Source organism: Lagopus leucura, unplaced genomic scaffold (assembly GCF_019238085.1).
Source record: "Lagopus leucura isolate 7727_CA_CO unplaced genomic scaffold, USGS_WTPT01 Super-Scaffold_73, whole genome shotgun sequence".
In the NCBI taxonomy this organism is placed as follows: Eukaryota; Metazoa; Chordata; class Aves; order Galliformes; family Phasianidae; genus Lagopus; species Lagopus leucura.
In genome coordinates, this window is record NW_024962252.1 from 84,954,729 (window position 1) to 84,980,753 (window position 26,025).

A 26,025-nucleotide genomic window follows, 5' to 3' on the forward strand; every position below is an offset into this window, starting at 1 on the left:
ACATTCAGACAAAAAGGGTGGTGACTGCTAAGTGCTGACTTTGTATGGCAGCTGCCATGTACAAATCCGTAGATGGTGTATTAGTAGTAAAGCATTCCTTCACATGCTCATTTTCCAGCATATCTGCTCTTTTGCCATCTTCCAGCATTTAATTCTGCATTTTCGGTGTGCTTAGCGTAGTGCATAACTTTTTTTCTTTTTATGCTGTCTGAAGGACAGGCTTTGCAGTTTGCATTCTAAGCTGGTCAACTACAGAAAGTTTTTAGTTTTCAAAATGAGTCAGTGGACCCTTATCTTAAAAATAAATAAAATTAAATTAAAAAATCAATTTCTTAGCTGGATACAGTGTTTCATACGCAGCACATTTTACCTTCATTAGAGTCTATCACAGCTAGAATTCGACATGGTGAAGGAAAAGTCATTAAACATTCAAATGAAATTAAGTGTGAAGTTGCTTTCAGCTCTTGCTTTCATTCTCCAGCTTCCTCTACTTTTTGTCATCCTACATTGTCTTTTTTGGGCTAAAAGTTGTTCTAGATGTTAGCCCTGTCACGCTCTATCCTGTAGTATTGATGTGGTTCTTGGGAGATGACAAAGAACGCTAAATTTAACTGTTTGTTTTGGCTTCTCTCTGAGTAGCAATAAATTACAGGCTATTAAAGTGAGAAAAGCACCTTTCCCCCATCACTTTCAACCGGTGGTGGATGGAGGAGGCATCAGGTATCGTACAGACCTGGGACGAGAACAGAAATTGTTGGCTGTGGAATGTCTCTAAAATAATCAGTGCTGTTTCTCAATGTTGGCTGAGTGGTTTAGTAATCTACCAACAAGACGTGCTTGTAATGAAGCACAAAATTCTGCTTCATCAGTTGAAATAGAGCATATCATTATAAGGTCTCTGCACAGAGAGAGGTCAAAAATAGATGGAGGAAAAAAAGGGGGGGGGAGGAGGGAAGAGAAAAGATAGAGAAGTAGAGGGGAAATAAACTGAATGAATTGCAGGATGGGGTTACTTCTCTGCTGCTTTTACAGTATGGTTTATGCTTCAGGATTGTGTCCCTCAACTTCAGTTTTGTTGGTGTATGGCATGCTGCAGATCATGAAATCAGCAGAACTTCAGTCATGCTTTTACATAGCTCCCACCTCCTTTGGAGCAGTATGGAGTTAACATGTGTCTGCAGTTACCATTACGTGTGTTGTCATCAGAAGGTTTTAGAACAGGGGTTTCCAAACTGGGTTTGCTTGTATGCCATCATGGCAGCTGCACCAGCTCTGGTATCAGCTCCCAGTGCAGTGCCGTGCTGCACATGGATGCACAAGTGTTCAAACAGTAACGGTGTAACGCTTCAGGTCAGCTTGCACACGACTAACATAGCGTGTCAGCTGCAGTTTAGAAACCCTTGTTCAAAAACCGTGTTTCTCTTCTCTCTCTCGGTTGTGCTGCTTTCGCTCCTGACTGTTCTGTATGCCGCTTCTTCCAGGAGCGTTTCTGGAGAGCCGAAAGACAGAGAGAAGGAGGATAGCAAAGATTCGAAGCCACGTTCCTTGCGGTTCACGTGGAGTATGAAGACCACTAGTTCTATGGACCCAAACGATATGATGAGAGAGATTCGCAAGGTGTTAGACGCTAATAACTGTGATTATGAACAAAAAGAGAGGTTTTTGCTCTTCTGTGTTCACGGTGATGCACGACAAGATAGCCTTGTTCAGTGGGAGATGGAAGTCTGCAAACTGCCAAGATTGTCGCTCAATGGAGTTCGTTTCAAGAGAATATCTGGAACTTCTATTGCATTTAAGAACATTGCATCCAAGATAGCAAACGAGCTTAAGCTGTAAAGAGAAATTGAATTTTTTGGGATCAGGGAAGATTCATACACGATCTACACTTTGAATGTACTGGTTACGCCTAACGTGATTGGCCTGTGAAACTCCCATGTAGAAATTGCCCTTATTGCAATAAGGTTATACATAGTTATTCAGAATTGTAAAGTTAAATCCAGTATGACCTATATTAAATAACTAGCTAAAGAAGTTATGTTCACATGTACAGGTAAGTATATAGAGCATTCTGTTCATTTTATGTTCATAGGGTTGTATAATAAAAAGATGACTGCTTAAATTCAGATCTTGTATAGTTGTCTAGATTTCTGCACAGAAATGTATGTTTGATGCTTTGAGTTGGAGAAGTTCTTCCCTATCATTTACATTTTTGGTGGTTTTTATAAGTCTTACCTCTATCATGCGTTTTTAGAAAAAAAAAAAAAAAAAAAAGAAAGAAAAAATTTGTGTCCTGAGTCAAATGCACAAATGTAGTTTTCACAACTGTAGCATGACCATTTTTATTTAAAGGTTGTTCATGATCTGAACCCAGAGTCGATGGATGAATTGGCTTTAGTTCCACACAAGACTGTTCCTGCTTATCTTTGGCTCTTACCTTGCTGTTGGACAGTGTTGAGTTGAAAGATACGAACATGTTTACAGTGTTGGCACTTACAGTTTAAAACCTTTGTTTTGCCTTGGGCTGGCTCAGAGCTGTGGGGGAACAGAATCCAGGCGTGATGTTTTGTCTGCAAATGATAGTGCTTGCTCCCGTGGCCCATTAACAAATGTAGCACCATAATGGAGAACTGCAATTATTTCACTTGAGTATCATGGTATAAAATATCACTCGTTTGCTGCCTTCCGAATGCTATAAATTCCATTTTATGGAAATACATTGGGACTGTTTAATAGCACAAGATGATCTGAAGTGTTGACCAATTGTGTAAGTTAATAATACCACCTCAGGAATTAGCTTGGCTTTTGGAATACATGCCCCCAAAGAGTACCTGCAATTCCACGTACTATTTTACAGCTGAACATACATTGTTTATAACGATAAATTGTTGATTTATGCTTTGTGGTTGTACAGTTTGTTCCCATGTAACCTGTTTGTGTTTAATATTTTACCAGATTTCTTGTATTTATTCCACATCATTATGCCTGTAATGTGCAGCTTTGTAATTAGGCGTTTGCCTACAGAAAAGAAAAAGAAAAAAAAAAAAAGCAAACCACATTTTTTTTTCCCTTCATAATTAATGATTATAAAGTATGTAAAACCACTAGTACTGGTACATTTTAATACTTGTTATTTTGTACTGAATTAACCATAGAGGTTGGTTGTGCAATGTTATTTAATGTCGTAATTACTGTAATATCAACATATGGGCCCCATCCGCACACTCTTGTGAAGAATAGAAAGTTCATTAAGAAATTGTCACTTTAAAAAATAAAAACTAAAAAAAAAAAAGCTGTGGTAAACTCTGTAACCCGAAGTTAGAAGGCTGTAAGTGTAGTAAATGTGCCATTCAGGAATGGCTTCTTGACGAAGATGGACTTGACATGCTGTACTGTGATGTAGCTTTCCTCTGTAACAGTTATCAGTTATGTTCTGAAATGGACGTGTATTGTTGCCTTAGCAAAAGGATGGTGTCTGGAAAGAAAGAACTGTAGCCCCTTTTTTTTTTATCTGATGTTCATTGAAACAAAATCTGATGCAAGTCATCTTGATTCACTGGTGCACTCTATTAAAACTTACTTGAACAGTTCCATACTAAAACGGTTGTCATTGGCCCTTTATACAAGTGCAGTAATTTCTGCAGGTAGCAACGCAGTCTAGAGGTCTCTGATGGCAGGTGTGCATTGTGTGTGGGTGTTCTAGTGTGAAGCCTTCGTGCTCTACGTGCTGTGAATTCAGCATTGATGTTGCATCAGTTCTGCGGTCTTATGGGTTCACTGGCACAGTACTTGGAAATGGGTGGCCAAGAGCTTTCCAGAAGTTACTCAAAGATCCTGGGAAGGGATGGGTTGTGTGTCTGCTCAGCGTGCCCCTAAGTGTCCATGAAGGTTCATTTATCCTCAAAAATACACCACTAGAAAACAACCATGAAATGAATCCAGCATCACATCTGAACTCTGTGCTGAAACAAAACTCTTGGCCTTCTTGAAAGGTTCATGTATGTAGGTCATACTCTGGGTGGTAGATTAAGTGCTTAGGATGGCTTCCTGCTTTACATGCTGTGTTTTCACAGGGCTGGCTTTGCCCCAGATTGTTACTGTTTCATGTAATAGGAGCTGTGTTGCTGCTCCATGGTACACAGATAATGTCTCAAGAGGCCAGAGGTTGTACCTGTTCAGCTCTCCCAAGAAACACAGTGCCCTAAAAAGCCCATTTAGTTTTTCAGAAGGGGAAGCAGAATGGTCTGTTAATGACGCTATTGCCTGTGACTGCCAGCAGGGTGAAATTGTGCTGGTTTCCAAATCCCGTTGAATGTGACCTTTTTTGTGCCCTGTTGGAACAGAACGGCTGAGCTGTGAGCCAAGCTGTGCTCCCTGCGGCAAAGCCGTGAAAAATGCCTCTGCGCAGGCACGATCTCAGTGCCAAAGCTGCACCCAAACACGTCCTTTGGTTTTCAGACTGACTTGTTACTGGCAGAGATAAGATGGCAATAGCCACAAGATGGACTTTTTCAGAACTGCTGGCTTTATTGGCGAACAGCACGCAGCTTAATCATGGCAGTCAGTAGGATGCTGCATATCGAATCCTTTGGCGTGGCTTCAGCTTGCGGAGTCTGAAAGACAGTTAAGTGCCATGTCACGTTCTGCAGTTGTAGGAGAGGAGGGGGGTGTCCCAGCCCCTCAGACGGTTCAGCTCATTGGGCTGGGCATGGCATCCACCTCTGCCCTCGGAGCCTAGCCCTGTAAGTGAGGAACGGCACGGAGCTGTGTCGGGAACGTCCGGGGAGGGTTAGGGAACGGTTCTGCCCCAGGGGACGGTGGGCACGGAGCAGGTTGCCCAGGGCAGTGGGCACAGCTCTGAGCTGCCGGAGTTCAGGGGGTGTTTGGACAGTGCTCTCAGACGTAGGGTTTGGATTTGGGGTGGCTCTGCCTGAAGTCTGGGGTTGGACTCGATGGTCCCCGTAGGTCCAGGAATATAGGATCCTAGGAATCCTAGCAATATCGGTCCTAGGAATATATGCGATCGTGCGATGTTTCCCACAGTGACGGACCTGTCTCTCACCGTCTAGGGACTAGCCAAGCCAGGGGCGCAGGCGGGGAACCGCGGGCTGAAAGCTCTGCTGCTCGCTGAGGAAATGCCCGGCTGAGGGCCGCCCCGGTGCGGGACAGCGGCCGCCTCCGGCCACACCTGTGAGGCGGCGACGGCGGAGGGAGCGGCAAGCGGCGAGCGGCGGCGCGGGACGGCACCATGACGGTGGGGCCGCGGCTGGGGGCCAAGGCGCGGAGTCGCTTCTCGCGGCGGGGACCCGGCGACGACCAGGTGCGCATCCTGTCCGGCGAGGACGAGGAGGCGGCGGCCGGAGCCCCGCGGCCGGAGCAGGAGCGGGAGGAGGCAGCGGGCGGCAGGAAGGTGCGCTTCGCCCTCCTGCCCGACTCCTACCAGCCCCTGCGGCCGCCGCCCCCCCCCCGGCAAGCGGCCCTACGGCAAGAGGCTGAGGAAGTACGGCAAGGTGAGCAGGGGGGGAGAACGCCGCGCTCCCAGCCCCGGAGCGGCGCCGAGCTCAGCCGTGGGACGGGCAGCGGCGTGCCTTCGCTCTGCCTTTCTTTCGGCCTCATTAGTTCCACACCGTTCGTTAGAGCTTCCAGCTCGTTAGTTGGATTTCTGTTTGGCAGAAATGACGGAAAGAAAGCGCGGGGAGATTCCTCTAGCGCTCTGCATGCTTTCCAGGGACCCAGCGAAGGTCCCTCCGCAGCCGGCCGTGGGGCAGAAGTGGGGCCGGGCCGCGGCCGGTGAGCGCGGTGCTGGGCAGTGCGGCCGGCCAGTGCCGCCGGGGAACGCGGTTACTTCTCTCTGCTGTTCACTTACACTCGTGTAGGCCGTGTGTCGGCACTCGTAGCAAGGAATAGTTGCTATGCTAGCAGGAAGGTCCTGTTTGGGGTCTGGAATGGCTTCCTACCTGGAGTACAGATGTCAGTATGAGAACAGGCATCCTACCGCATTCCTAAAAAATATGGTGGCTTTCTTGAAGTCCAGCACCCAAAGAACGCCAGTTAGCTGGGCAAACCACTTACTATTGAAACTCGTAAGACTTCACTGTTGACCTCACAGTCACGAGCTGCCTCACAAGTTTTTCTGTTTCGTAAAGCAGAGATGAACAGGAACCACTTATTTCAGTCTCCTGTGATGGATTCAGTATTTGCAGTTTCCAGCATTGCTTTCCAAGTCATGGGAAATGAACCTTAAGCAGCAGCCTCGTAGCAGCCGAGCTCGCCGTGCTGCACACGGAGCAGTCTGTGAACATGGTTACATTGCAGGGGATTGTTTTTGCTCGGTGCTGCTGCCGTGCGGATGCTGATAGCAGCCCCCAGGGCCTCTGTGTGCCACTCCTGCGGGCACTGCTTGGACTCGGTAGCACTGACATAGGGAACAGCCCATGAAGGCACTGGTGAGTGGGGGAGGTGCGTGGGGTGAAGAGCAGACAAGGGACACAAAGTCACCGTGTGATACAGCAGGGCAGGGGTGAGCACAGCCCCACAAGTCCTCCTCCATCCCCCTCCATTTTGTCATCCTAACTCCCTTCAGCTATGTTTCCAGAGCTGCAAATAGAGCAGCATTCAGCTGTGTGGCATTGCAGGTGATGGTTTTCCTGTGGCAGGATTGCCGTAATCTAGCTGTAAGAAATCTTAGGAATGTGACAGATAATGGATTTCACTGATGTCATGATGTGTATAAATATATCCTCTGCTGCAATGTTTTCTGCATCACAGGAGACATTTCTGACCTAGGCCCAAGCACCAACTCACAGTTGGGATTTCTTCCCAGGCTGAACCCGTTGTATTCATTCCCCAGTCATGAACACCCCTGTGAACAACAACTAGAGAGAGATTTAAATTAGCTCAGGTTTTACTTCTAATAATCTGTTCTCATGCAGTACACTTGAGTTCTGAAATACATATAGTGATCAACACGGGTCAAAACATTCTGTTTTGACTAAGAAGTCTTGTTGTGACACAAAATTTATGTGCTTTTAAGATACTAACATACTTAGGGCATGTGTTTGTGGGACACACGTACTGGTTGTGAACTGAAATTGTTTTTATTCCCGAATAAAAATCCAAATAAAGCCTCACTTCCTGCAGAGGCTGCATCCGCTCGGTGCAACTGTGCTCTGTGGGTGTGTATTTTTAGGTAAAAATAGACAGTAAAACAGCTCCATGCTGAAGCTCTCATCAGCTGTAGGAGAAGCCCGTTCTCTAGGTTGTGAACACTGCACATGAAGGCAGCTGTCAGAACAGTCTCCTGGGAAGCTCTTTTCCATTACCTGTCCTTTTCACCCCCCCATTCCCTCACCTCTCCTGCAGAACGTCGGCAAAGCCCTGCAGAAAGGATGCCGCTACTTGGTGGTCGGCTTGCAAGGACTGGCAACAGCCTACACCGCTCCCTTTGGGGTGGCAGCACAGATGGCATCACTCGTCCGCTAGAGCACGGGGTGAGCGTGAGCCTTTCCCAGAAGACTGCAGCAATTTCGTCTCTCTTACCATTAAATCATCATCCATGACTGCGTCTGAGAAACCTCTTGGACATGGACAGCCCCAACCCCATGCAGCACCTGGGCCCCGTATTCTGTTCTGCAGAATTCTCCAGCACCTTCCAACCTTTAAAATCAGATTGGGTTGCAAGGACAAGGAAGTGATTGTGGACTAACAGAGCTGAAGTTTGGAGTCGGGCATGTGTTGGTTTTCTAAAGCTACGTGTAGAGGGGAGCCAAGAACAGATGGGAAAGCAGGTAGATGAAGGAGAGAGGTGAAGAGAAGTAGATGGTGAAGGTGGTGGACGGGAGGTGGAGGAGACTGGAGTCTGATGGGAAGGAAATAGTCAAAACTATGGAGGAAACATGTAATGAGAGATAGGACAAGGAAGCCTTTGGTGTCCTACGTCCTTTTTTCTTTGTGAGATGGTTTAAGCTAGGAATGATCTCAAACTTCTGGGTATGAATTGACTGGGGAGACATGGTGGGCTTTGCTGCATCACTGTTGTTCAGCTCAAACATTGGAAATCATGAGCCCTTAGGTCTTAGCACTAGTTAAAAACCCAGGAAGGAAGTGAGGTGTTTGTCTGCTGATTTGGGGGCATTAAATGTTCGCTGTGATTAAAATGCTAAAGCTTTCCTCTGCTGCTGTAAATCCCACCCGCTGGTTTTTATACACAGTTTTTATCTAGCATACCTGACTCCAGAAGCTGGAGCTTCAAAAAATGAACTTAAAAATAATTTTTTACAAAATACCAGCTGTATCTGAAAAAGCTGAATGCGCCATTTGGAGCAGCATGTTCTGCATAAGAGTGGGCCCACGTAACCTGCTGGCTCCACCTCCATTTCCGCGTGTGGAAGTTGCAGCCAATGTCAGTGCTGGATGGCTCAGCTCAGTTGTGCGGATGGAGCCGCTTCCATGTCACACCTCGAGGGACATCAATCTCCTGTTGATGGCACAGGAACAACTGTTCTTATGGGCCTTCAAAATTCTGTGAATTGATTTGGCTTTTTTTCCGATCAGTCTTTCATGGTAGCAGTGAATGATTTCCCTGCCAGCACTTTCTCTGTACTACAGATCTTCCTAGTTTTGATGGTTTGTTTATGTAATCAAGGAACTGGCGTCTTCTGGAAACAACTGCTGTTCATTTGTGTTCTTTGCCTTTTCTGAACGGAGTGGCACTGCGTGTCTTAGCACACTACTGTATTTCTTCTAAATGTAGCAAATAGAACAAAGATGGATTTTTTTCATGCTCTTTTCTATCCAAACAGTAAATAAAAGTATGTGATCCATGTGCTGTGATTATCTGTGTATGTAAGCGTGCACACAAGCGAGGAGCTTTTCAGCCGTGGCCCAAGCAGAAAGGGGAAGCTGCAGTGTAAACTTCCCTGTGTTGTTCTGCTGGTGGCCTTGGCCCCTCCTGTGGGACAGGGCTGTAGCCAGGCAGCATGGAGACACTCAGGAAAGTCAAGGTGTAGTGAGCAGGCTGCAGAGGAGGGTGGTGACCTCTAGTTGTTTCTCTGTAGCTTTCTTGACCTCTGTTTGTCAGACCTGTCCTTCTGATGGAGTTGCTCAGCGCAGAGCAGAGGAGCTGAGGGGAGGCCTGAGGGTGGCTGCAGCTCCTCACAGGGAGCAGAGGGCAGCGTTGAGCTCTGCTCTGTGTGACAGCGACAGGGCCAGAGGGTACAGCATGGAGCTGTGCCAGGGGAGGGGTAGATGGGGGTGAGGGAAAGGATCTGCACCAGAGGGTGGTGGGCATGGCACCGATGCCAGAGTTCAAGGAGCATTTGGACAGTTCTCAGACATAGGGTTTGGATTTTGAGTGGTGCTATGCGGGGCCACTGGTTGATCTCAGTGATCCTTCTGAGTCCCTTCCAACTCATGGAATTCTATTCTGATTAATAAAGATATTAAACAGAACCGGTCCCAATATGGACCACTGAGGGACACCACTCATCACTGATGTCCACCCAGACACTGAGCCATTGACCACAACGCTCTGGTTCCCACCATCTATCCAGGACTTGTCTGTTTTCTCTGTGCATTGCACATCCATGTGTCCTCACAACAGAACGGTTGCTCCCTCATTGCACCACACATTCCAGCCCATTCAATGCAGGCACTTTCCACAAAAGTAAATATGAACTTTAGTTTGCAAACTGCTTGGCACAGCACTTGCCATTGACTTTTGTCTGCTGACCTATAGCCTCTGCTTGTATGGTGCAACGTTAAGGGAATAATAACCTTGTTGCCATCTATGTAGACTTAGAATGATTTGTAAACAGCCTGAAAAAAAAGAAAAGTTTGGTGCTCCATGTTGATGAGCAACCTGCTGAACAAACAGTGTCTTTAAAATAGGTCTGTAACAAAGAAAGAAAGAAGAAAAAGTAAGCAAGTAACTAGTTGCTATTGCTGTTGCTATAAAACAGCTGTTGATTCAAGGAGGACTATTCCTCAAGATGAACTCTCTCTCACTGAGGTTACCAATTACAGTAAGCTAATTGGTGCTCCTTAGACAGTAATCCACTCCTCAGACGGCGCGGTGCATTTGTGAGGCCAAGCTGTGGTCTGAGGGCTTGCCCTCCCTTCCCCAGCCCCGCTCCAACAGCAGCACCCAGTCCTGGGGTGCATGCAGAGGGCTGCAGTTGTGTCCAGCACAGCTGCGGGAGAGTACAGATGTGGGCACGGGCAGGCTGTTTTGTTGCCAGTGTTTTCCCTTCAGCCTTATTCTCCAAGCTCCTCTTAGCCTCTCAGAGAAATGCCAGTCCTCCTCATGGATACATGAGGATGGGATAGATGTTGCTGTTGGGGAAAGTTTGATTTCAAGGCCTGAATGCAGGCAAGCAGTTCCTTTGCACCTCTGCTTGCCATGGCAGCAAGCAGGTGTTGCTTTTCAGAGCCGTGCTGCAGTGTGTCTGGTTGCCTTCACACTTCCACTCATCATCATTTATGATACATGGCAGTGTGAATAAGCCCAGGAAGCGGGGTACAAGAGGAGCAGTCAGAAGGAGCCACCTTGCTCAAGCTTTTCTCAGAAATCGACTCCAGTCCCCCAACAGCCCAGCAAGTCGCTCTATGAACAAAATCCCTGGCTGATTCCAGCCGTGAATCATGGAGCAGAACGAAGCTCATTCCTGCTGTTTTTGCCAGAGCATTTAATTGCTGCTTCAGCCTCACAGCCCCGAGGAAATGGCAGTGGCCTCACAGCTATTGTCCTCTGTCCTGCTGTGAGGAAGCACTGTGGCAAAACTGCCTGTGAAGTGCCGTGACCGGGGGAAGTCACACCACACCACATCATGCAGTGCTTGTGAGACTTTGCCAGCCACGGGCCAAGGTTCACCCCTTATGTGATGGGCTGGGGAGCAGGTCTGGTCAGCCTTCTCCTTTCTTTGCGTCCCAGGGGCCCTGTCCTCTTCTGAGATGAAACAGGTCCTAAAATCTGCGTTCAACGAGCTTTGGAAATAATTTTTCTTCAAGGAGCAATAGGGACCCTAAGGAGCATAATGGAGTTAATGAAGATAATGGAAGTGAATTCTCTCACCCTTGTCACTGCAGGAGGAGGTATCAGGCTGCCAGGGTGGTTTTGGGGTGAAGTCCAGGTTGAGCTCAGCAAGGGTGGTGCTCCTTCCTGGATCCTGCGTCACCAGTGAGGAGGGGCTCAGGGCTCTGGGCTTTGTTTAGCTGGAGGAGAGGAGAGAGGGACCTAATGGATTCTTCAGTACTGAAAAAGAGGTTGCCAACAGGATGCAGCCAGGCATCTGAGGTGTGCACAGACAGTATGGACCATGGTCATCTGTTGAAATGAGGGAGTTTTCAGCCAGATACAAGAAGAAAAGATCGCTAATGTGATAGTTCAGCTATCACATAGAAGAGGCTGCCCTAGAAGACTGGGGTCTCTATCCCAGGGGTCTTTCAAGGCATGACTGTACAAAGAGCAGAGAAACCCAGTCCAAATGCAGCGCTGGCACTGCTGCGAGCAGGAGTTGGACCAGAGACCTCCTGGCATCTCTCCCACTTCATGTTTACCTCCTGCATGGAGATGGAGAATTTTCACCACTTGCCATCCCTTGCTGAAACCACAGAACTAAACTTTGTTTCTGTTGATAGGGAAGGACTTGCAGAGATCTCAGGGCAAACTGCGCCAAGAAGTTTGGCCCTCAGCGAGGTTTCCTCTGAGCTGAGCAATGCTGGCTGAAAGGCAATTGTCCTTTAGTGCCATCTCCTGGGAAAAAGTCAGATTTCCACCCTTGTTAGCCTTGCTTATTGTTCTGCTTCACCTCCTCCTGCTGAGTTTCCTGCCCTCCCCTCAGCTACTTTGCCAAGACATATCTTCAGGATGTTGGGCCTGGTGTTTTGAATCCGGAGTCTCTGTATCCTGTTTGCAACTGTTACAAATGTAAAGACATGGAACACTGTTCTCTTTTTTTGTTGTTGTTGCTGTTGTCGTTGTTGGTTTTGTTGCTGTTGTGTTTTCTTTTTTCCCTTCTACACCTAGAAATTTATTGTACTTCGCAATTCTTGGTGTGCCTTAAAAACCCTCATGAAGGTTGCTCCACTGAAGGAATTGGCCCTAGCCACTTGTTTCCAAATCTCGCCCTCTACTGGAGAGATCCCAGCTGCTTTCCACAGGAGGCGAGGTTCCGAGCACGGGAGGAAGGACCTGCCCCGGGAGCTGCCTTGTACCCCAGCTCCAGCTCTCGTGTGTAAGTAGCCCACATTGCTTCACCCTGGTCCAAAAATTTCCTCGGATTAACCGTTTCACCGCTGTCCTGGTGAATTTAAGGAGGCCAACGTTTAACATTTGACTGGAGGAATTTTCAATTAGACAATTTTCAGTCAATCTTCCTGTATGACCAGACGGAGGACAAAGCAGCCTACCGACCTGCCTGCCTTCTATACATTTATGGTTCTTTATGTAAGAAAAGCCACACAGTTTTGACTCCATTAAAAGCCATCTCTCATTAATGAGCCTGTTTTTAATTCTATCATTGCCAATTATTCTCCCGAGATTTTTTCCTATGTTAATTTCACTCAGCTCATTTCTAGTGTATGACTCACTGAACTCTGATTTCCTCTCTTCTCTATGAAGGAATCTTTTGAATTTATTTTTTTGTTCTGACTTCAGAAGAAGGATGCAATTGCTGTGGGGGTACGATGTAAAATATTTTTTATCATATCTGTCTGAAATCAAAGTGGGATGACTGCATAACCAGCAGTGTCATCCCATCATCCCCACCTTTTGTGGAATTTGCGGAGGCACTGGAAAAATACCTGGCTTGTCTCTGCAGTGGGACAGTTCATTCCTTCCTGGGGACAAACCCAACCTACACTTAGCTCTGCCCCAAGACTCTTTCTCCTCATCTAGGCCAGTGTTTTGCTGCCTTTGACAGTGGGAACTTCTTTGGAATGTCCACCCAGATCAGGATGCTGCTGCCTTCTGTTATTCCTCCTTCAGCTCCTTCATGCTGCAGTCTTCAAGAGTCAGAGCTGATCTGAACAAAGTCTCATTATGGTCCAAGTTGGCGGGTTTAGGGAATAAGTTTAAGGTCCTTCTTGGATTTAGAAATCCTTTTTTAAAAAAAAACCAAAAAACAAAAAACTTAAATTTCTGTGGAATTGCTAGGAAAGGCAACTGTATCTAGATTTAATGCTCAAGTCCTTTGAATTGAAAGAAGCTTTTCTGTACAGTGTTGTGCTACCCATCGTGTATGATTAGGGAGTAGCTGTAGCTATCAAAGCACCAACACATTATATAGGCCCATATATCTCCATATCTTCATGCTGGTTAATCATAGAATCATAGAGTAACATTGAAAAAGATCTGAGATCATCTAGTCTAACTGTCCACCTACCATCAACATTGCCCACTAAGCCATGTCCCTCAGTACCACATCCACATGTTTCTTGAACACCGCCAGCAACAGGGAGTCCACCATCTCCCTGGGCAGCCTGTGCCAGTGCCCAACCACTCTTTCTGAGTTTTTCCTAATATCCAACTTGAACCTCCCCTGGTGCAACTTGGGGCCATCCCTGTCATCCTGTCACTGTTTTTTGGGAGCACATATACACTTCAGATCTGTTTTCTCTGGCTCCAAAGAAGGGAGCAATCAAAAAAATCATGCAAAAGTATTTTCTGTTATTCCGAATCCTGTCACTCTGAATGCCTCTTAGACTGAAGTTCATGGGACAAAAGCATTCTGTGTTTTGTGATTTGCGCAGAGGAGAGTGCTACCAGTGCTCACAACATCACAGGAGATATTTACTCATTTTGCCTTAAGCTTGTGAAAATAAATGTCAGTATCTGTTAGGAATGGCATCATGTTTTGAGAAACTTGTAGCCAGAATAAATACTAATGTATTTTTTGCTACCATTCATTTCATTTCACAGAATCACAGAATCACAGAATCACCCGGGTTGGAAGGGACCTCAAGGATCATGTAGTTCCAACCCCCCTGCCTAGCAGGGCCACCAAATGGATGGTGCACCAAATGCATTTCATGCATTGCTTTTTATTGTTAGATCCTAACCTGGTTTGTGTTTTTCCGGTTTTGTTTTTTTTTCCCCTCATTACTTCTGTTAATTTGTTTTGATTCATGCTTGTACGTATTGTTCACAGGACAAGTGTTTACAAATTAGACAGTCATTAGTGTTGTTGAATATTTGCTAATACATCAGATGCCTGGTTCCTTTACAGCATTTTACTGCTCTTTGTAGGTGTGGCTGCAGATTAAAGATTTCTCTGTGAGTTTAATTAAACTACCAAATATTGACTCTGTGTTAAATTAGAAGATGAATGGCTATCAAGGGGCATGCAAATTCACTCTGTCTTCAGCAGGGCTGGCTCTCTTTTCATGTCTGGGGCAGCTTTATCAACTTCTTCATGAGTCATTATTTTAGGTTCATTAAATTATATTTAATGATTTGAAGGTGATGGGGATGGGGAAGTGGCACTCCTGCACTGAAGCTTCTCAGGCAGAGTGAGTGTCCCCGTACTGCTGCTCTCCCAACATCCCCCTACCTGAAAGAAGTAGGCAAAGGCATATGCAAGAAAACCAGGCATATTTCCTTTCTCTGCTAAAGCTATGACAATGCCACCATATTCTGGTGGAAGATTTCTGTCTCTCTGGTGCCACCTGCCTCATAGTGTCATGCCAACAATCATGTCATGGATCTTCTGATTGAGGACTCCTCCATGGACTCCTCTGTTGCCCATGAGGAAGATCAGAGCTTTGGGGGTCCTGCCTATACAGATGGATCTGCTGTCACCACCTTTGCTTCTGACATCCATCACATTGTCTCCTTCTACCAGCAGGCTGTCACGAATCACACTGCATTTCTTCCCTGCGATGGTGATTCCAGTCATCAGGAACGTTTTCCTATCCTGGCCTGTGATCAAGTCCACTTCATAAGGTGAGACAGCCGACAGCAGCCCTCCTGGCTTGGTTGCCCACACGCACTTGTTGTCAGAGAGGCCCACAATGGCCACATCATCAATGTTCCTGTCGCTCAGGATGCATTCAATGTAATACTTCCAGCAGTTCATAGTGGCAGGGCTGCACAAATCTCTCAGAAATGCAAAGCACTGACCGTCCTTGCTTTTTGGTCTTGCCTCAGTCTTGGCAAGCTGATCCTAAAAATGTTGGTTTGTGAGCCTGAGCAGGGAAACCAGAGGAACCAACGTAGCAGGCTCCAACTTTGCCCTGACCAGAGACCCTGGAAGTTGACAGAAGGTTCCACGATGTCAGCAGCCACAAGCAGTATTATGATGTTGCACCTGCCTAGCACAAAGACCCCATGGAGTGCCATTAATGAGGCTTTCTAATCAGGTGCCCACAAGAAGGAAGCCCTGACATGGGGTCTCACCCAGCTGGCACCCAGCAGCAGCTGCAGGCATATATCTGTCACGACCTGACTCCAGACTGCCCTGGGTAGTGTACAAAGGTCACAAAGTTCAAGATTCTATCAGGTAAATTAAGGTGAAATGACACCAAGCAATCGGTTAACACTTTTACTCAAAGAAAGAGAAGCTTCAAGTTTGCCTGGGAAAAATGGTTATTGGTACTAGATAATAAATGCCCTATTAGCAATGAGCTATGATGCCTTTGCATTATGTTCTCCCTGAGTACAAACTCAGTTATTCATAATGTTCAGAAATGGGTCTGGGTCTTGGGTGGTTGTCAGGCCCCATCTAATGTTGTGATCAAAGTATGGCCCTATTCCTGTGCAAGTGCTATTCGATTCTTAGAATACTCTGGAAATGGGTTGGTGGTTCAGAGGGGCTTCAGGAGGTCTCACTCTCCCCCTGTGCAAATGACAGCAAGATGACTCCTTGGTGCGCAGGCATAGTTTATGAGATGTCTCTCCCCTACTAAGTTTGCCTGTTGTAATTCAGCCGGTCTTGTGTGGTCATCCCAAGATAAGAAAATCAGCCTGGAGGAATACCTCACCTTTGCAAAGCTCCCCCTTCCAACCGCTCCTTATTTCACAGAATCATCAAGGTTGGAAAGATCACTGAGTTCACCTTGTCCAACCATCAACGCATCCCCACCATGCCCACTAACCGTGGCCCACTGACTATTGCCCTCAGTGCCACATCCCCATGTTTCCTGAACACCTCCAGGAGCGGTGACTCCACCACCTCCCAGGGCAGCCTGTGCCACTGCGTCACCACTCTTTCAGAGACATTTTTTCCCAATACTCAATCTGAACATCTGCTGGCGCAGCTTGAGGCCATTCCCTCTCATCTTGTAGCTGCTGCCCAGGAGAAGAGGCCAAACCTCTTCACCACAACCTCCTTTCAGACAGTTGTAAAGATGGACAGGGTCTCCCCTGAGCCTCCTTTCTCCGGAGTGAACAATCCCGGTTCCTTCAGTCGCTTTCAGTAAGACTGGCGCTTCGGACCCCTCACAGCTTTGTTGCCCTTCTCTGGCCACGCTCCAGGGCCTCAGTGTCTTTCTCTGCTTCCAGGCAGCAGCAACAGGACAAGAAATAATGGCCCAAAGATGTACCAGGGAAGGCTCAGGTTGGGTATTCGAAAAAACTTATTCTCAGAAAGAGCGACGGCGCAGCGCCACAGGCCGCCCGCGGAGGCGGCGGCGTCCCCCAGTCCCTGCGCCCCCCGAACCGGAAGGGGGCGGCCCCGACCCGCCTCCCTGTCCGCGCCGTCCGCTCTGCGCGGCGCTCGGTCGCCATGATGGGGGCGCAGGGTCTGGTGCTGTCGACGCCGCGGGGCTGGCTGTGGGGGGCGGCGGCGGTAGCGGCGCTGGGCGTCCTGCTCGGGGCCTGGCGCTGGACCCGAGGGAGAGCCGCGGGGCGCCGCCGCCGCCCGGGCCGGCTGCAGCGGGTGGGCACGGTGTCCAGCCTGTTCGTGTACCCCATAAAGTCGTGCCAGGGGGTGGCGGTGCAGCGGGCGCGGGTGACGCCGATGGGGCTGCAGAGCGGGGAGATGCGGGACAGGTAGGGCAGCCCTGCGCGGGACTGCGGCGGGGATTTCCGCGCCGGGCATCGCGTGTTCAGCCTCGCTCCGTATCGTTCAGGTTTTGGCTCGTGATCAAGGAGGACGGGCACATGGTCACGGCTCGTCAGGAGCCGCGTCTCGTCCTCATCTCTACCGGCTGTGAAAATGGTTACCTGACCCTGAGCGCCCAGGGGATGAAGAAGCTGTGTCTGCCCGTGAAGCTGCCCCGCAAAAACCCGGTGCAGAACTGCAGGTACGGGAGGGCGGGGCGCTGCCCGGGATCCCCTCGTTCCTCCCTGCTGTCTGCCTGCTGTACTGTGCCTCGCTCACGTGCTTCAGGGCCGGGCGATGGTTGGCATTTTGAGTGGAACTGGCAGGTGAAATTCTTTTATTATTATGCGAAAGGCCGTGGTTGATGGTAACAAAAAGGTCCGCTTCTGATGTGATAAACAGTATCGGAGGAAAGTCTCAGGAAAGATAACGTAGCGTTCAAAGACTAAGTTGTGCTCTTTAGTCTTTGGACCCTGTGTAGTTTGCTTGTTTGTGTTTGCTTGCCTGTTGTTCTCACGTGGGTGAGAGGTTGTATCTCAGTGCCTCAGTCCTGTGTTTCCTGGTCAGTGCCGCTGTGTGCATCAGCAGTTTGGGGTTCAGGTCCGTGCCCCCTCACAAAGCTGTTTCAGGTGAACTGCTTACAGGCAGTCATCACGTTCTTAGAATCAACCATCATGAAGATTGGAAAAGAACCTCTGAGATCATCAATCCAACTGTCTCCCTACCACCAATACTGCTCTCTGTCCACGTCCCTGTGCCACATCTCCACGTTTCTTGAACCTCTCAGGGACACTGACTCCTCCACCTGTGGGCAGCCTGTGCCACTGCCTCACTGCTCTTCCTGAGAAAAAACTTCTTCCTAAGATTCATCCTTGTGCCTGCAGTCGTGTGGGATGGGCTTGCCCTGGTTATTTCTCTCATGTATTGAAATCTGTGCTGGGGAATGGGAGAGGGAAGCAGAATATCGCTGTTAGAATATCAATTCATACCTAAGGTTACTTAGTAACTGTACTCTGTGTTAGTTCTTGCAGAGATACCGCTTAGTGTTGTTAGTTTGGGTAGCGCAGGAGGTTAGTGTGCCTACTGGTACAATTAAAACTAAGTGCTGGAAAAGAACTCTATTTGTTATTAATATAAATCAGTTGCTATGATGGCCCCTGATTAGCACAGCTCAGTAGCTCTGTACATACAAAGGAGTGAGTTACAGATGATAAGGTTTCTCACAGAGAAATAGGGTAGTATATTAAAAATCAATCTGTACAGTCTATATGTTAGCCAATGAGATACGTATCAGAAATGTACACTATTTTCAATAGGTTATTTTCAAATTGTTGTGCTGTTAGAAGAAGATTTAAATAGACTAAGTGCATTTCCGTGATGAAAAATTATCTTAGACTTTGCAATTTGAGATCTCAGGAATTTAATTTTCTCTCAAGTCCTCTTTCTTTAGTTTGATAAACCTTTGCACTCCATGGCTTTAAAATTGCTAGATTTTTGGGAGAGTAAATAAGCAGAAGTTAGATGCAGGTAAATGGACTATGAACATTATGAAGTTTCTGGTGGTGCCATAAGATATAAAATTAGCAGTACCTTGCCTGGTTGTTTTCAAGACAAGTCCTGAGGTTTTGCATGATGTTGCTGCTTTTGTGCTCTGGGCTGGCTGATTTGATCCATTAAGAGTGAGGTTTGGGGACAGTAGTATATTCAGGCAAATGAAGATTTGGTTTTTGATCCCAGTTTTTTCCCTTCCAGCCTGTGAGTGGGAGTTGCTGCTTTGCTGCACCACACAACCTGCGGGCAAGGAGAGCGTGGTGCCTTCAGATCAGTGCTGGCCCATGACCAGTAGTAGGTGGGAGCCGACAGTGCAATATTGCGTCTGGCTGCAAAAGGCTGTGTAGGTCTGCACACACAGATTGAACACACACAAATAAATTTGGGGTGTTTCTGAAAAGAAAGTAAGCAGGAGTGGTTTGTCATTGGCTCCTTTTGCAGGGGTGGTTTGTGTGAGTGAAAAGAAATTGATCTTTTTGGCAGCAGAAGCCCACTGCTGGCTGTCATTTCCTGGAGCTCTGAGCCTTCCCATGGGTGTTTGTGAGGTCCTTGCAGCAGGAGTGGGCTCTGAGGAGCTGGGTGTAGGGTTAGATGAGCTGCCTGAGCATCTGCATGCATAAAGCTATGTAGCATGCTGTTGCAGGGGTAGAAAAAACTGCAGAGCGTTTGTGTCAACAGTAGTAAAACAATTCATGACTGTTGCTGGAATTTATGTACTGAGTTGAGGTTTACCTTGTCCTGTGAGGAAAGTGTTTCTTGCATAAATTTGTTTTAAATTCTGCTGCTGGTGGCTTTTTGTGCCCCGTGGACTTTGCTTCCATTATAAATGTTTAACCTCTCCTAGCATCTGGAATAGCTCAGTGTCTTAAATTTGAGCTTTGCTTGTTGAATTAGTTGCCTGTTGCCAGATCTCACTGGGGTGAGACCATGCCAGCGGCCTCATGAAAGGCTGGCATGTGTCCTTTTGTTGTTGTGCCTAATGTGGTGAGGGGAGCAAAGCCATCTTCCAGAGACTTCTTGGGAGACAGATCGTTTTTGGGAAAGGGTCTCATTGAAAACAGTGGTTGAAGTTTGCATTGTACTTCCTGCTCCACTTTGAGCTGACAGGCTGATTCTCAGGTGGTCTGGATGTAGTGTGTGATTAGATTTTGCTGATTTTTTTATTTTTTTTGGTGGAGTGTGTAAATACCAGCTTCTGACAAACTGTTTTGCAGCCCCTACTGTTTCATAGTTAAAATACTTATGGCGTATGCAAATTTATTAATGTCAGAATGCAGCGGGAAGAGATCTATAGGTGGCAGAGTTTTACTCAGCTTTGGGTAAACTTTACAGCACTAAAACATGAAGGAAAACATCCTTAACAATCAGAGACGATATCTGCAAATTCTAATTTCAGTAATTAATCACATCCTTCAAAATGCCGCTCATCAAATTGATTACCTGTCAGTCAGTTTCTAGGTAGAGATCTTTTGGTGTTAGTCATAAGTAAATGTAAGAAAATACTTGTTTTCCCCACTTGAGAATAGACAGACAGGTTTGTTACTGGTTGCTGTATTACAGTCAGCCCTGGGCACCTAAACTCTTTGCGGCTTGTTCTTTTACCAGCTGATATTGTCCAGCCACATCTGTGTTACTCAGCTTCCTACAAGAAGATTGCACACTGGATATGATCCTCATGCCAAATTCAGCAAGCTTCCACCTTGTTAATTCAGGTGGTTTATTACCTGCGTCTAGCTACTACTGTTAAAATGCTTACTTTTGAATAGCGACAGTGCTTGAGCCCTTGGCTTTCCAGCTAACTTGCTAATATGCCTTGTGATCCCTTAGGGTGTTTGGATTGGATATTCAAGGCAGGGACTGTGGTGATGAAGTGGCTCAGTGGATCACCACATTCCTGAATTCAGAGCCATATCGGCTAGTGCACTTCGAGCCTTCCATGGTGCCAAGAAAGTCAAAGGATGTAATAAACCTTTTCCGAACCACTGACGAGGTAAATGAGTGCTCTTGTTTCCTCCTTAAGCCACTCATACTTGCACAGTTGTTGTGACAGCTGCTGTAATTTCAGCTTAATTCTATTAATAGAAGTTTAATTTTACAGTTTGAGCAAATGAAAGTTGTAGCAATTTCTGAAATATCAAGTAAAGTAACTGCCCTTTTTCTAACTTAATTCCACCAAAACTAAAATCTGAATACAGCATCTTAATACTGCCAGGCGTATAAATGGCCTCTTGTTGCAACATATCAGTGTGTAACTTATCTTTTGCCATTTACTCCCATGCTCTTACAGCTTGACAGTTTGTTTGTGTTTGTTTTTGTAGGTTGCCTATCCTGATTGTAGCCCAGTGTTGATCATCTCAGAAGCTTCCTTGGAAGACTTAAATACCAGATTGGAGAAGAAAGTTAAGATACAGAACTTCAGACCGAATATTTTTGTGTCAGATTGCGGTGCTTTTGAGGAGGTAAAATAGATCTGAAATGTTTTTTTTTAAGTCTTGGATATGTTTTTCTTCTTCAACTCAATTTCCTTGGGATGTGGTGCCAACATGGATGAGGAAAGCTGCTGTTCTGTGATGTACAGCTGGATTCCAGAGAGATACAGCTTCTTACTTGAATCCATGTGAATCATTGAGGGGAGGTGACAAGTCTGTGAATACCTAATTAGCTTAGCAAAGGATGACATCAGTGTATTTAAGTGACAGTTTACTATTAAAGTTCGCCTTTAAGTGTGAAGCAAAGAAAGCTGTGCATGCTGTAATTGATCAGATTATTAATATACATTAACAATTTGCAAAATTGTGAATGCAGTGTTTTATAGCTCTTGGCACAAGAGTAAAACTGGCCCTTGTTATTCTGCAGTACCATCACTGTATCTCTGCCTGCATTCTGGTGGTTCAAAAAGTACTGTTTATGAAGGTATCTGGTGAAATTGGTACCTGTCAATGAATCCAGGGGTTTCAGCAATTGACTCAAATGCCTCAGCAGAACTGTTGTCTTGGGAAAGTTTTTTTTCTTGGATAAAATGGTCATCTGGAGCCTAAAAAGCAGAAATTCAGCAGACCACCAGCTTTGAGTAGGAAGTAAACTATACCCTGCTAGGGTGGATAATAGATGCCATAGCAAAGTTGAAGCTCCAGTTAAAAACTCAGTCAACAGCCGTATTTTTTTTTTGTAAATAGGTTTCTGACCATGTTTGGGGCCTGACTTATGTAATAAGTCTTTTGACTGGATACAACCACCAAAGACCCCATACTAGAGCCCCAAATTAACACAGTGCATCTGTGATATTAGACTTTAACACACATAGCAATCCTAGGAATAGATGTCAGTTGGTAGAAATTGGATGAATATTCACATATTGAAACATATCTGTATGCTTTCAGTCAGGGGGATGTGTGCTTTTAAAGATGGTTATCTGGAGTGGTACTGCCTGTTGAAGGGGTGACTGGTGGGATTGGTTGTGCGTGGTGCATCTTATCTGTGTATAAACCTTTCCTCAGGACAACTGGGAGGACATTCTTATTGGTGACGCAGAGATGAAAGGGACAATGTGCTGTGGAAGGTAAACATTTGAGAGTGTTGCTTTACATAAAGATATAAAGATTTCTAGGAAAAAAAAAAAGTGAATGATTTGATGCTGTTTGTCATTGCAGGTGTATTTTAACGACTGTTGACCCAGACACTGGAGTTCTGGACAGGAAAGAGCCTCTGGAAACATTGAAAAGGTTTAAAAATACCAGTGTGTTTCAGGGTGTGTGATTGTATTTAGGCTAGATTCCAACACATGCTAGGCTGATGTTTTAAAAGTGGTTTTAAGGATGTGTGGGATGTAATAACGCAATGTAAAGATCTGTGTTTATTGGCTTCCATTCTATTTTATGCAATACTATGTGGTAAGAAAATTCAGGAAGTTCTCTCTTCTTTCTTGCAAACTTTATATTCGCTGCTCTTTCATCAGTGCTAGAATGAATGCTTGGTGTGACAGATATTTAAGGTATTTTAAAGGTTTGATTTTTGCAGCTTTAGCATTTCTTCTTTAGAGTATCTTCTGTGTAGGTGGCAAATGTATGAATGTGTGAGTGCAGTCAGATTCTCTCTCTCTGTCTGAAGTGCTTAGTTATAGTGCTTGTTTAGTTTGTAGTCTAGTATGGTGGTCCAAACATCATATGTCCTCTCTGCCACCACTGATGTTTTGATGTTTAGGGTGTGCTTCCACTGCTTCTAAGGAAGTGTTCTCTCTTTGCAGTTATCGCCTGTGTGATCCATCAGAGCGACACATATACAAATCCAGCCCTCTCTTTGGAAAATACTTTGCTATTGACAAAACTGGAACAATTCAGGTTGGAGACCCTGTGTACAAGATGATTGAGTAATGGCAAACGTTTTTGTCAGATGACTTTTCACTTAGATGTGTAAATTGCTCATCTGCAAACATGGTCACTGATGGAAATTTGTACTTTTTTCTTATTCCTTTTCAATGCTGTATTTCTTTGTAGGGTGCAGGCTGTCTTTTGAAGCTGTGAACTTTCAATCATTTTAGATCTTATCAAACAGCATGCATGTAGCAGCTGAGCCTTTAGTTTTTGTCAGGGTGTCATAGAAGAAATTCTATGGTAGGATAAACTTCACAGCACTACTGCGGGTTTCGCACCTCCAAGAATTTTACATTGAGCCTAACATCAGAATCCAAACTAATTTTCATGTACTTTGCTTCATGTAATAGATGCCTTCAGTGCCTATGAAGAACTTTTACCCTTACTGTTATTCATTTAGTTCTTTCCTTCCTTCTCTAACCAAATGCCAGGAATTTGCATGAAGCTGATGATTATACTATCTATTATGTTTTATACTGCACAAAACTGACAGGGATGTGATGCAGAGGGAATGAACTCTGGATGGTATCAGTAATATTTTTTCTTTAAATGTAGCTTAATCATGAAAATGAAAAAGTCCAGGTCATTGTGAAAAAATCCAAGCCTGTCATCTTTTGAATGCTTGGCTGCCTGATGCTTTGTTATGAATTGCTAGATCTGGAAAGGCTGTTGAACTAGCCGAAAAGAGGAGTAATTAAATGTGAAGGTCAAGTAATGATTCAGTTTTGTGTTTGGATTTGTTGTATTCTGCTGTGAATATGAGATTGGAATTTTGCTGCATGTTCACAGCTCAGCCCTGTAAGATGAAGATGAAGAACCCTTGTGCCTTTGAGTAAATTCAAATAGATGTATCTGGCAAGCATGAAGCAAGCATATGGGGAAGGTAGTTTTCTATTATTTGTAAGCTCAGAATTGCTCCTAATAGCCTTTATTAGCAGAGTGCTGTGTAGGTGCTTGGTTTCCCTGTGATGGATAAGTACTCAGCTGGTCTACACATCATGTATTGGTACGTAGTTATGCCTAATGCAGTGACTACAGGGAGGAAGTGAGGGGAGAAGTGTCGTCTTCTAAGTGCAAGACAGTCCTGAGGTTCACTTTAAAACAGTGTTTGTTAAAAATCCTAAATACTAGAGGCTGAAGCATAGTGGAATTCCTAGTAGTTAGTACTATTAAGCAAAGGCAGCCTGCTGGCCTGCCAAAGCAATTAGTTGAGTGTGTCTGTTCATTAAGTCAAAGAAGTGGAATGAACGAGCTGAAATTTTGCCTCTAGCCTAGTGTACTTTTTTGTTGTTCTTTGAGCACCACTTTAGGAATTACATCACGTGCTGAATGGCATAGATTGCATTTCATTTTGTGCTGCCATTGATTGGACTAGTTTTCAAATGAGATAGTCTTGCCAGCTATCCGAACTGCATCTCTGTTCCTGTTAGGAAAATGCCATAGATCTAAAACCCTAATTTATCCCTCTCAAAGCCCCTTAGAAGAGTTTGGTTAGAATGCTAAACTGAGTATGCCCTGAGTATAACAGATTTGACAAATGATGTTTAAATCCGCTATGTGGGGAGCTGAAGAGGGTAACTAATGAAGGTTGTAATATAAATATATTCTTATAAACGTTGAACTGCTGTAACTTTAGGAATTGAATTTGAATTTACTAGAGCCATTTAGGAAATTGACTGCAAAACATGTCACTCAAAATACAACATTTTTGTAATTGTGCACTTTAAGATGTTAATGTTTTTTCTAACGATGAAAAAAGCTAAAGTACAAACTTCTATTGAATCCTGACTGTTGTAAGGAGTAAAATTTGTTAATCATTTTTCTTTGTTTCCATTTTTGACCTTTAACTGCTGCTGCTGTTTACTGGACTTTGCATATAGTTAACTAGAGTTTGTTTAATTTTTTGTTTATTTTCCCTCTTAAGTTTGGGAAATTCCAATTAATCCCAGTTAACCAGAGGAAGCCATACACATAAGAGAGCAGAATCATTGGATGTAAGTGGTTCACTACCCCAACTTCACAGCTCTAATGATCAAGATTATGAAAAAAGATATTTACAACCACCATCTTTTCTCCACAGACATAAAAAAACAGGGAATATTCTGAAAGTAGGAAATTACAGTACATTCATGTGAATACAAGAGATGCGAAATACGAAATTCCCTAAATACAAAGTCTTGTTTTAAATCATTTCTTGGGCCAGTGTAGTCTTGCAGAACTGTGAGAGTGAAGAACAGTCCTTGGCTGTAATTTCCTAGTTGCTTAGGATTTGAGTAGGGTGCATTCTAAGTCAAAACTTGCCTTGAAAAAGAGGAAGAACTATGATTTTCATTTTAAGGAGGAAGAAAAGCCCTCCAGAGGCATTGCTTCACTTCATATGAGAAGAAAAGAGATTCTTTGCACTTGCTACTCCAAATAGCAAAGGTGCTTCAAAAAAGGATGGCCACAGTGTTAATTTCTAATTTCTCCTAGAAGCTTAAATTGTCTTATTCTTATTTTGAGATCTTTAAGAAATTCCCTGCACTGGGCAGATGCAGAGCTGAGGACTGCTGCATCTACAAACCTTGTTTCTTTCAGACCAAAAATTCTTAAGTGTCTCCCTGTCCTTCCCGAAACAACCAACAGCAACAAAAACTTCCAATCATTGCACCAGGAAAACAAAAAATCAACAGGAAAGAAAAGCTCACCACCAATGCACTTGCAGGCATCAAAAACACATGCATCAGCCTTCAGCCAGAGAAGATGCAGGGTCCGTCCATCTGCTCAGCAGGATGCCAATGCTTTCCCATCAGGGAGGATCTGTTCTGGAGGAGCAGTTCTTTGATTTGTTTATTATGAAAAAAATTCCAATGGCTCGGCTCCAAGTCATAGAAAAGTTGTATTACTGATCAACAGATAGGTTTATTTACTCAGTACTTGTAACTGTAACAGAGCTATATACCAGCATCTTTTTACTGAAATTGTATTTTCCTAAGATGTTCTGTCAAGGTGAGTATACTTACAAGATCATCTTCCATGGTCCTTTGAATGCCAGTGCTTGTCTTGCATTCCTCTGACCTTTCTGAGAC

General features: G+C 45.2%; 4 protein-coding genes across 12 annotated transcripts in view; 3 read left to right on the forward strand and 1 right to left on the reverse strand.

Moving 5' to 3' along the window:
- Positions 1-3,598, forward strand: part of MARK1 (microtubule affinity regulating kinase 1) — a 55,034-nt gene extending 51,436 nt beyond the window's left edge. For 8 of the 9 annotated variants that reach the window (XM_042879675.1, XM_042879711.1, XM_042879684.1 and 5 more), the window contains one exon: positions 1,482-3,598. In XM_042879675.1, the coding sequence (XP_042735609.1) occupies positions 1,482-1,836 (355 nt within the window). In that variant the 3' untranslated portion in view covers positions 1,837-3,598. The remainder of the gene's footprint in view (positions 1-1,481) is intronic. The other variant, XR_006180591.1, reaches the window with a different exon arrangement.
- A 1,639-nt stretch (positions 3,599-5,237) lies between these two features.
- On the forward strand, positions 5,238-8,819 carry CUNH1orf115 (chromosome unknown C1orf115 homolog). The gene is given in 3 exon segments (XM_042884437.1): positions 5,238-5,455; positions 5,457-5,507; positions 7,360-8,819. Coding segments are annotated over 3 exon segments (381 nt in total). The 5' UTR covers positions 5,238-5,245; the 3' UTR covers positions 7,480-8,819.
- Positions 8,820-14,654: 5,835 nt separating this feature from the next.
- Positions 14,655-15,201, reverse strand: PFN3 (profilin 3). Its single transcript, XM_042894054.1, has one exon. The coding sequence runs from the start codon at positions 15,069-15,071 to the stop codon at positions 14,667-14,669; it is 405 nt and encodes a 134-aa protein (XP_042749988.1). The 5' UTR covers positions 15,072-15,201; the 3' UTR covers positions 14,655-14,666.
- A 1,517-nt stretch (positions 15,202-16,718) lies between these two features.
- Positions 16,719-24,776, forward strand: LOC122183947 (mitochondrial amidoxime reducing component 2-like). Its single transcript, XM_042878441.1, has 7 exons — positions 16,719-16,984; positions 17,065-17,238; positions 20,415-20,577; positions 20,906-21,046; positions 22,085-22,146; positions 22,238-22,309; positions 22,831-24,776. Exons 1-7 carry the CDS (start codon positions 16,719-16,721, stop codon positions 22,955-22,957), a joined length of 1,005 nt encoding a protein of 334 aa, XP_042734375.1. The 3' UTR covers positions 22,958-24,776.
- The last annotated feature ends 1,249 nt before the right edge of the window (positions 24,777-26,025 follow it).

What these genes read in the sequence shown, in the direction of transcription:
- PFN3 (XM_042894054.1), bottom strand. Translation starts at nt 15,071, where the DNA reads ATGAACTGCTGGAAGTATTACATTGAATGCATCCTGAGCGACAGGAAC.
- LOC122183947 (XM_042878441.1), top strand. Translation starts at nt 16,719, where the DNA reads ATGATGGGGGCGCAGGGTCTGGTGCTGTCGACGCCGCGGGGCTGGCTG. An exon ending in AACCCGGTGCAGAACTGCAG is followed by an intron (nt 17,239 to 20,414) that starts GTACGGGAGGGC and finishes GTGATCCCTTAG; the next exon opens with GGTGTTTGGATTGGATATTC. An exon ending in CCTCTGGAAACATTGAAAAG is followed by an intron (nt 22,310 to 22,830) that starts GTTTAAAAATAC and finishes CTCTCTTTGCAG; the next exon opens with TTATCGCCTGTGTGATCCAT.